This window comes from Frankliniella occidentalis, unplaced genomic scaffold (genome assembly GCF_000697945.3).
Source record: "Frankliniella occidentalis isolate FOCC.00 unplaced genomic scaffold, Focc_3.1 Scaffold5, whole genome shotgun sequence".
Classification (NCBI taxonomy): domain Eukaryota; kingdom Metazoa; phylum Arthropoda; class Insecta; order Thysanoptera; family Thripidae; genus Frankliniella; species Frankliniella occidentalis.
The window spans coordinates 3,023,760-3,034,486 of NW_026267135.1; the positions used below are offsets into that span (position 1 = coordinate 3,023,760).

A 10,727-nucleotide genomic window follows, 5' to 3' on the forward strand; every position below is an offset into this window, starting at 1 on the left:
GTGAGTGAGTGAGTGAGTGAGTGAGTGAGTGAGTGAGTGAGTGAGTGAGTGAGTGAGTGAGTGAGTGAGTGAGTGAGTGAGTGAGTGAGTGAGGAAGCGAGCGAGCGACAGAGAGAGGGAGAGAAGGCAGTGGAGAGAGAGAGAGAGAGTGAGCGAAAGAGTGAGCGAGAGTGTGAGCGAGAGAGAGTGTTGGTAGAGTTACCCACTGTGTGCGTATTCCTCCACCCCCACCCCCTTTTATGGGCGCCGACGTTGAGGGTACGTACGTACGGTCGGGGTTGGTGTGCAAATGCATCTCCGGAGGAGGGGAGGGGGGGGGGGCTTGGGGATCGTATACTTCGGCTCCTTCAGGAGCGAGCGAGCTCCGGCACGCCACGTCGCGCCACGCCATATCACCTTCGCCTTACTTTCGCACGCACCCGCCCCCATTCGCACACCTCCCTTCTCCTGCTGCCCCGGGTCCCTCCCGCACACCGCCGCCGCCGCCGTGGCCCGGATCCGGACGTAGTAGTAAGAGCAGCGTGACGGCATGGCTGGGCGGGGCGAGGCGGGGCGAGGCGGGGCGGGGCGGGTGTGGGTGCCGCCACGGTGCGATGCTACGAGCACCCCCTCCCCCCTCCCGCCCACCCCTACCCGCACCCCAGCTCGCCCCCCTTTTGCGCCGCTACGGTACTACACACTCCCTCATCCCTTATTCCGCACAGTTCCTCCCTCTTTCTTCTCGCAAATTCACCGGATCCCTCTCTTTCTCTCTCGCTCTCGCCCGTCTCTCTATGTATCTCCTCTCTCTCCGAACACCCTTTCCTCGTTTCTCCCGCTCCCATCCTTGCGTTCCGCCCTCCAGCCGCCCCTCCCCTCCCCACCCCTCGCCCGCGGGCAGGACAGCCCCCCTGCGCCCGCTCGCCTCGCCCACCACCGCTCTCTCCCAAGGCTAGGGGCCAGCGTCCAAAGTCCGCGTTCAAATACGTACTCTACTACGAGTTGGTGCGTTCAGGAGCAGCCACCGGGGGTGGTAGGGCAGCGGGGGCGGGCGGGGGCAGCAGTGTTTGGGGAGTCAGCCCCCGGGCGGGCCGGTCCTGGCCGCGCCCCTCCGGCAGCGGGTGCCCTCCCCCCCTCTCCGGCCTCGGGCCCTGCGCGCCCTGCCCGCCCTACGCGCAGCTGGGGGTGCGTCGCGGAGCTCCGTGGACGGGGCTCGAACCCCTTCCAGCCCGCCCCACCGCCCCCCCACAGCGACGCCGAGCGACGCCGAGCGACGCCGAACCGAGCCCGCCCCGCAGAGGCCGACCCAGGCCCAGGCCGAGGCCTCCCAGGCCAGGCCGCGGCGGGGAGAGAGCAAGAGAGTGAGAGAGCGTAGAGAGAAACACGGAGAGAGAGAGGGAGACACCAACAGGGCGCCAAGTGCGTCCTGGAACGCAGTCTCCTCCGCTGGCGGAGCCCTCGCGCTCTCGCTCGGGAGGGGGTGGGCCGGGCCGCCCGGGCCGGGTGTGCCTCGCCAGCGCCCCGCCGCACCCCCGCCACGCCCCGCCACGCCCCGCCACGGCCCTAGCCTAGCGACGAGGAGCGAACAGCCCCGCGTGGAACAGGTTGGGGAGGCGAGGGGAGGGGAGTCCATGACGTCACGGTCGCCATGGCGACGGAAGGGGCGAACTGCAGTGTGAGCTGGTAGCCGCTAGGTGACTCCGGCGGCGCTAGCTGTACGGCCTGGGCCCCTGGCCGTGAGCGGGGGTGGGCGGGGGCGCGGGCGGGGGCGCGGGCAGAGCGGCGAGTGGGGGGATGGCTGGGCTGGTGGGGGTGGAGGCCGTGGTGGGTGGTGGGAGAGCAGGCTGCCAGGGCTGCCAGGGCTCCACGGGTAAAAATCAATTTAGAACGCAGTGGGTAGCGTGCGGGAGCGGTGCGGGACCCTCGCGGCGAGCGAGCGCAGGCAGGCGGGGCAGACAGCGAGCGCCGAGCCGAGGCCGCCGGGGCGGGGGCGCGCGCGGAGCGGAGCGCAGCGCAGCGACCAGCGCAGCGCAGCCTGGCCTCGAGGGCGTGCGCGGGCGTGCGCGGGCGTGCACGGGCGGGCGAGCGCGCGGGCGTGCGCGGCGGAAGGGCGTGCCGGCCTGGGGCAGGCCAGGGCAGGGCCCCTTCGGGCGGGCCCACGGGCGGGACCCCACGGGCGGGACCCCACGGACGGGCCGCGCCGTGCAGACACCATGGCCGAGGAGGATACCAGCGGGCCAGAAATAGCGGGCCGCAGCCGCGGCGGAGGCTGCACCTCGCCGTTACCTGCCGCGTAGTCGCGCTGCGTGCGCTGTGACACGTGCGAGTGGTCCGTGCCGGGGCCGGGCGTGCTCCCGAGCAGCGTGCGTGCGTGCGTGCGAGCGGGCGTGAGGGCGGGCGCGGATGAGTGTGCAGTGCGGTGTGCGGGCCGGGCGCGGCAGCATGTGAGTGGTGCGCGCGAGGTGCACGAGTGGAGGATGGGTCCAGGACGCCGCCCAGGACCGCCTGGTCCCCGCGGACCCCCCGGAGGCGCCGGCCCCGGACGCCGGCGAGCAGGCTGCCGCAGTCCCGGAGGCCGGGAGCAGAGCGAGGACAGCCGCGCGCAGGGTAGCCTATAGCATCGAGCATGGCCTCGGTCGCCGCGTGGCTCCCGTTCGCCCGCGCGGCTGCCATAGGATGGGTGCCCATCGCCACGCACCCCCTGCCGCCGCCGCCCATCCCCAAGGACCGGCGGAAAGCGGACGACGAGAAGCTCCTGATCAACGTGTCGGGCAGGCGCTTCGAGACATGGCGCAACACGCTGGAGAAGTACCCGGACACGCTGCTGGGCTCCAACGAGCGCGAGTTCTTCTACGACGAGGAGTGCAAGGAGTACTTCTTCGACCGGGACCCGGACATCTTCCGACACATCCTCAACTACTACCGCACGGGCAAGCTCCACTACCCGAAGCACGAGTGCTTGACGAGCTACGACGAGGAGCTGGCCTTCTTCGGCATCCTGCCGGACGTGATCGGCGACTGCTGCTACGAGGACTACCGAGACCGGAAGCGCGAGAATGCGGAGCGGCTCATGGACGACAAGCTGTCGGAGAACGGCGACCAGAACCTGCCGCAGCTCACCAACATCCGGCAGAAGATGTGGAGAGCCTTCGAGAACCCCCACACCTCGACGGCGGCCCTCGTGTTCTACTACGTGACGGGCTTCTTCATCGCGGTGTCCGTCATGGCCAACGTGGTGGAGACGGTGCCGTGCGGCCACCGGCCCGGCCGCGCGGGCACGCTGCCGTGCGGCGAGCGCTACAAGATCGTCTTCTTCTGCCTGGACACGGCCTGCGTCATGATCTTCACGGCCGAGTACCTGCTGCGGCTGTTCGCGGCGCCGGACCGCTGCAAGTTCGTGCGCTCCGTCATGTCCATCATCGACGTGGTGGCCATCCTGCCGTACTACATCGGGCTCGGCATCACGGACAACGATGACGTGTCCGGGGCGTTCGTCACGCTCCGGGTGTTCCGGGTGTTCCGGATATTCAAGTTCTCCCGGCACTCGCAGGGCCTGCGGATCCTCGGGTACACCCTCAAGTCGTGCGCGTCCGAGCTGGGCTTCCTTGTCTTCTCGCTCGCCATGGCCATCATCATCTTCGCCACCGTCATGTTCTACGCCGAGAAGAACGTCGACGGCACCAACTTCACTTCCATTCCCGCCGCCTTCTGGTACACCATCGTCACCATGACAACGCTTGGGTAAGTACGGCAGCCACCTGCAAGACGCCCGGCTCGCGCGCCCACCTGCGAGAGACCTTTTGTTTCTCGAGTGTCACTCGGCGGCGCCCAGCTGGCGCCAGATGGTCACGGACCCCAGCAGGGTCTGGGTCTGCAACCCCAGAGCAGCCGTCATCAGCAACCGATCGGCGTCCCGACGACCGCCGACACGTCCACTTGCCGCGAGGTGCTTTCTTTGGCTCGTCTTCAAGCAGCTGGCTCCCGCGCCGCCGCCTCGTGGAGGAGAAGGGGGTGGGGGGGGGGGGGGGGTTGGATACCGCGTGGGCGGTCAGGCAGCAAGAGAGGGGGTCGTAAAAAAGCACCAGCAGCAACGGCGATGTATGAGAAATTCGCACGCCTCGTATTCACTCCAGGTTTTTAACGAGGCGCTCGCTGGATTTCTCGTCACATCGCATCTCCCCCCCCCTCCCCCCCAGCATGGTGTGGATTAGGCTGTCAGCGGCCGAGGGGGACACACAAGATAGATTAGGCGGGGGGTTGCACACGTGTGCGAGAGATGTGTTTTTGTTTGCAAACCAAGCAGGGGCGGGACACACCCCCTTTCCTCCTGGGTATAGTGTGCCTCCGGGGAAAGGGAGGGAGAGGGGTAGGGGGAGGTGGGCTCAGGGCAGTCCGTGCTCACACGCACGCTAAGCGCGACTGTCCCCGCCGCCGCCGCGTCGCCGCCCCTCCCAGATGACATGACCCCCCCCCCCTACCGACCGTCCCTTTCCCTAGGCAAATGAGCCCCCAGAGAAAGATTTGACGACAATAGCAGCTCTGCTGGAGTCTCTCTGTGTGGTGTGCGTGCCCGGCGCGGGGGAGAGGCGGTTGGAGCGAGAGTGACGAGGAGGAGGGGGGGGGGGGTCCTCGGACATGAGCGCGCCGTCAAAGCAGAGCGCAGCACAGCGCTCGGGGGATGACAATCACGGAGCTACATCATCACGCACCTGCAGAGTGTGGCAAGCGAGTGTAAAAAAGAGGAGAAAAACACGGACTTCTTGAAGAAAAAGAAATGAGGAGTCGTGCTACTAACTACGAGGTGCCTTTTTTGGGGGAGGGGAGGGATATTATGGGGTCCCAAAAGGAACATAAACGTCATTGGAATCCATAGATACCCCATAATATATATGTACCACGGGGTACAAAAATTGTGGGATCCTACGGGCTTCAGTAATGATCCTGATCCTTTTGGGACCCCATCATACGTATTTTGTACCCCCTCGGAGTCACGAATTATGGGCACGACCCCTAAAGTGTCTGACAAATGACTTGATGTGTGTGTGTGTCCCACTTCACTTCTTATTTCTCTTTATTAGTGGCTGGATGTCACACACGCGCGTTTGCTTGTCTCGGGGTGCAACCTACCTGCTAACTCGCAGAGCGCGGTGCGCGGGACACTCTTGTTGCGCGACTGCTGCCCGTAAGTGGCGCGCGGAGCGTGTGTGTGTTGGCTGCGGCAAAAACTTTGGCGCCAGGGGTTCCGTTTTATGACTCGTCAGGAGGACTGCTCCGCGCGGCGCGCTCCACCACACCAAACCAACCAACCAACCACCCCTCTGCTGTCGGCGGCGACACGAGCCGACGAGCCGTGTAAAGGGGGTTTTATATTATTTAAGCGATGAAAAAAAAAATCAAAAAAAATCACTCACCCACAAAGAAAACAACAACAACAACCAAACAACCTGACATACTGTTTCACTCAATAGTCAGAGAGTCAGATTTGAAACCGATCGACATGTCGATCCCCCAATGCATGGAGCAGCAGCGCTTCCCTATCGGGTAATGAATCAATCAGGCCCAGCTGACACGCTCGGCGTTTGTTGGCGGGGCGTGGCGGGGCGTGGCGGGGCGTGGCGGGGCGTGGCGGTGGCGCGGTGGCCCTCAATGTCAGCCCAAGTCCCTCCCGGCTCAGCCCGAGAGCGCGCGTTAATGTTCGGTCAGCAATTACCGGGAGAGGAACCTTGGCCTTCCCCCCTGGCCTCTGCTGCTGCTGCTGCTACTGCTACTGCTGCTGCTGCTGCTGCTGCTGCTACTGCTGCTGCTCCCCCCCCCCCTCCCGCCTCTCTGCCGCTCCCTCAGGCATCTTTGATGAAGTTTGGAGGGGCGCCAGCCGATGGCCGATGGCCCGGGCGGCCAGACACACTATCGCCCGAGTGACCACGCGACCCCCTCCCGAATACCGAACCGACCCGCCAGGACCCGCCGCCAGAGGACAGGGCGGGCGTTGCTCCCAAACAGAGTGTACCCACCATTCAGAGAAGTGCTGATTTAGTACATTTTTTTGCGGGTACTTTATCATGTGTGCGAGGTCATGTTACTTATTTTCCTTCGCAGAAAGGTACATGGACTCTGTTGGATTTTGTGTTAACTATCAAAACTGTGGGCCGCAAATGAGTTTTGTTTTTGCCCTAGAATGTCGTGCGTTGTTGTTTGACATGCTGACGTGAGTCGCAAACAGAGACTACCTATAACATGGCCACGCCATGCTGGGAAACGGGTGACCCCCCCCCCTCACTGAACCACCACGTAACGCGTTAATGTGTAACACCCATACCGGCCCAGGTGCGGCGGGTCTCAGCATGAATGTTTCGGTGGCCGATACACTGCACCGCAAGTGCATAGAGGTGTCGGACGGTCCGGCATATCGTCTCTGCCCGAAGGGGTTCTTATTGCAAGTAAGCAGGGGTCGTCTAGAAAGTACGTCCGTTTTTTCTCGCAGATCCTGTTCGCAAATTATGCGATCATGACGCCTGCGCGAGATTGGGTAGGCCACACACACTACACGCGTGCACTGCAGGCGAGATGTTGCCTACCCACCAGGCGCTCTGAGAGCTTGCAGAGTCGTTGAAGGTTCGTAACGATGAACTTTCTGGACGATCCCCTTGGGTAGTGAGCGGTCCGTCTGCACGAGGCAGTGTGTTGAGGCTTTGTGTTGTTGTGGTACTTTTTAAAAAGTGTATGGAGGGGGGAATTTGTCAAACGCATTTATATTCCCGCCACAGCCCCTTCCTCTCTTCTTCCCCTGACCGTGCATCGCTAGGCCCCAGCTTGTCCCATGCTCCGGAGCCGCCCCGCCCCGCCGGCCCCTACGAGGACTCGGCAGGCTCCGGAGCCTTATCTCATGAGCAAACAGCGACGGCCCGTGCCCGCCCGCCCGCCGCCCCGCCGCGCTGCTGCTGCTGCTGCTGCTGCTGCTGCTGTGCTGCTGGTTGCGGCCCTGGCCTGACCCCGCCGCCGCCCGACCACGGCGGCACGATCCCCGATACAGAGGCCCAACGCGCCCCAAACTGCTCGGACTGCGCGACGGTCTTGGCCTCTAGTGCTGGCCACCACAACCACAACCGCCACTGCTGCGGCTTCAAAGCATGCACAAGAAAAATAAAGGTTGTACGTAACTCCCTTTTTGATTCGCTAATGACTTAAGTGTCTTTACAGACACTGTGAAAAATTGTCGCTCCGGGTATACAGGAAAATTTTCCACGAAAGATGTCTCACATTTACAATTCAAACTTGTAAAAGTACAAGCATGCGCCCGTCCGCTAAAAAATTCAATTGGCAACAAAAAAGTTGTTCCAAAATATTAAAAAAAAAAAAAAAACGAATGAAAAGTACCTGCTAGAGCGCGCAATAACCCATTCGGGCCCGGGGGCGGCAGGCGAAAGCCCGGGCTCGCCGCGGAACGCGGGGCTCGGCTTTCAGGGGGGCTTTCAAGCCCGCACGCCGCCGCATGGAGTGGTGGTGCATCCAACAACACCAGCAGCAGCAGCAAAGCGTGGGGCCTGCCGCGCCATAAGTGGTGAAATAGGGCGGTGGGGGCAATTGTGGTTCCGCCTGCGTTGGCGCGCGCTGGAAAACAGTCGGGTGACGGGGGGCGACCCCGGGGTGAAGAGGGGGCGGCGGGGGGTCATAGGGGGCGCAATTATTTGGCGGTTAGTGCCATTAGCAGGACACGAGCCCCGGCTCGCCGGCCTGTGCAGCAGTGCTGTGTGATGCTTGGCTGCGAAGCGGTGGCGGCGCGCACCCTCTGGTGTGGTGTGGTGGTGCTCGGGGGTGCTGCTGGTGGTGGCGGGTGGAGTGGGCGCAGCAGCAGTTGTAGTAGTAGTAGTTGTGTGTGAGTGTGTGTGTGTGTGCTGCCGGGCGCCTCTGGCCTGGGGGCACTCTGTCTTTTCAACCGCTCTCGACCAATCAGCGCGCGCAGATACCGACGCGGCGAGGTGGAAAGCAGAGAGTGTGTGTGCGGAATCACCCACCACCACCACCACCACCACCACCACCACCACCACACCGTAGCCACTGCCGTTGCCGCTGCTCTTGATGCTGCTGTTCATCGTGCTGCTCCTAGCTGCTCATCTCGTTCACCTCCAGCTGCCCCTGCTGTTCCTGCTGCTCCCGCTGCTCCTGCTACTCCCTCTGCTCTCACTTCTTCTCCTGCTCCTGCTGCCCCTGCTCCTGCTGTTCTTGCTACTCCCGCTACTCCTACTACTCCCTCTGCTCTCACTGCTCCTGCTGTTCCTGCTGCTGGTCCAGTATTGGCACCGCCTTGTTGGCAGGGGGAGTCTACGGCTGGCGTGCACGCTACCACTACACCACCATCACCACCACCACCATCACCACAACCACCACCACAACACCAACACCGCAACAACAACAAACTGACAACCAGAGCGGTTCATCATGGTGGAGGCCGCGCTAATCGAATAGACTTTCACGTCGCGTCAACTTTTCATACTTCCTCTTCAGAATGACACAAGCTCTGCCCCTCCCCTCTCTTTCCCTCCTATACACACACACACAGCACGGGGGACGCTCCCTGCAGTGCGACTGCTAGGCCAGGCTAAAGCAGGGCGAGGCAGGACTGCCCTTTATATACGAGACAAAAGCGGGGCTTGATCGCATAATTAAACTGCGGGGGGAAAGTTGAAGCAGGGGGCGGGGTGGGGCGGGGGAGAGGTTGTCGAGGGTAGGCCGGAAAGACCGAGTGGGGGACAATAGTGTGAAAATAATTATTATCTCATTCTGCAGCGATGAGGATGAGGTGGCGGTGGTGGAGATCGGGTCGTCGCGTCTTTCGTCGTCGCGTCATTACCGGGGATGAAAACAGAAATATTACACAAAAGTTAATAGAAAGTGCAAACAGCAGCTCTAAGCAGGACAGTGACGCGCGGCTGTGAGAGGGAGGGGGGGGGGCAGCAGGAAGTGTCCTGAAAACGGCAAACACTTCCAGTACCGCAGTGAGCTGGACAGGGAGAGAAAGAGAGAGAGAGATGGCGAGGGAGAGGAAGGGAGGGGGTGAGCGGTTGTAGTGGCGGAGATGGGGATGGGAGGAAGAAAAAAAATAAAACGGCTGTAAAAGGCATCGCGCGGCGAAAAAAAGGGGAAGGGGAGGGAAGGGAGGGTAGTAGGAAATAAAGATGCGCGGTACTCGTGCTGATTTGCAAGAGTCACGCGATTTCCTGGGAGAAGAGGGGGGTGAGGAGGGTGTGAGGGGTTGGGGGGGGAGGGGGAGTGAAAAGACGCGCGCGGGAAAGGGAATAAGGGACTTGTCGCTTGAAGAGTCGCGCGCTGCTCTGTGCGGCGCTGTTGCAGCGGCAGCATCAGCCAGGGCGCAGCAGGGGCGTTTGCTTTTACAACGCGCCGTCCCCAAACAATAGAATAAAGAAATTCCGGTCGGAGAGCAGCTGCTGCTGCAGCGGCTGTAGCAGCAGTGGCGGCAGTCGGCGAGTCGGCAGTGCCAGTCCAGCGCTGGAAGACTCCAGCAGCAGCAGCGGCAGGAGCAGCAGCAGCAGCCTGGAGCTCTCGCACTTTGGCCCCCATTGTCACTGCTGAGCCGTTGGACCGACCTGCCGTCGTCGTCGTCGTCACTGTGCTGTTGCCGCCGCCAACTGCCGCCGTCCTCGTCCGCACAGACAGAGAGGCAGAGCGAAATAGAGAGAGAGAGAGAGAGTGAGTGAGAGAGAGAGAGAGAGAAATAAAAGTAAAAGTACAAGCGGCATGGCGGCGTGGCGAAAGCCGGAGACGTGTCTCGCCTGCCGACTCGGATTCCAATTTTGCCGCCGGTCGTCGGCGTCAGCAGCGCCCCCTCGCGGCGGACGGCGGCAAACGCTCGCCAGCTTGTTGTTTACACCCGAGCAGCCAGCGCGAGTGGCACAGTGCATCTTGTTTATTGCGATATAATGAGTTTTTTCTTATTGTGTATTTCGTGAAATGAGAAGCTCGGATCTCGAATGTAAAGTGATGAGTGTGCAGTTCCATCACATGACGCCCTGACGAACACCTCTCCGAAGTTAACCGCAGGAGGTGTGATGGTGGCGGGTGAGTACTTGTCGTGTCGGCGTTGAGGTTATGTTTGCTGCTATGGGCTGTGCTGCTGCAGCCCACACAGGGTGGTGCCACAGGTGGCGAGGTCGACGGGGTGTTCAGAACCGAGTATCGGAATCACATCGGCAAGACAAAACCGATGACGTAGTGCAGCGAGTGGCATTCCTTCGTGTCATCGCTGCACCAACAGTTTTTTACTCAAGTTCCCCGCTATATTTCTGAACCCCCTAGACGATTTTCTGTAGCCACTGGTCGTTTACTGGTTTTGTTTACGTCAAATTTTAAGATTTGAAGAAAATGTTACGTTCCCCTGCGAGCTTTCGAGCAAGTGTTTTGGAGTACGTGTTTGCGTAACGAAATGAAAACCATTGGGGGGGGGGGGGGGGGATTTACGTTCAAAAGAGCCCATAACCCTCCCACACTTTGCTCTCAGTTGGTAGAGGCAGGCTTGGGGACTATCTAAAAGGTATTTTCACCAAGTTTCTTTCAAACGAAATAATAATACCATTAGTTTAACACGGGACCAAAACATAAAAGAGGGGACGACTATGAGAAATGGGTTGAGGTGAATATGTTAGTATTAATAGCGGGTGCCGTTGCCGCCGCACCTGCGCTAACGGTCCGGCACGGTCCTAAACGGCCGGGGGCGAGCGGGGGGCGGGCCGGGG

General features: G+C 61.6%; 1 protein-coding gene across 4 annotated transcripts in view; it reads left to right on the top strand.

Moving 5' to 3' along the window:
* The first annotated feature begins 1,878 nt into the window (after nucleotides 1-1,878).
* Nucleotides 1,879-10,727, top strand: part of LOC113212297 (potassium voltage-gated channel protein Shal) — a 157,769-nt gene continuing 148,920 nt past the window's right edge. For all 4 annotated transcript variants that reach the window (XR_008011384.1, XM_052269709.1, XM_052269705.1 and 1 more), the window contains exon 1: nucleotides 1,879-3,720. Coding sequence is in view for 3 of the 4 variants with exons in the window: in XM_052269709.1 (XP_052125669.1) it covers nucleotides 2,606-3,720 (1,115 nt within the window). In the remaining variant the exon portion in view is untranslated. The remainder of the gene's footprint in view (nucleotides 3,721-10,727) is intronic.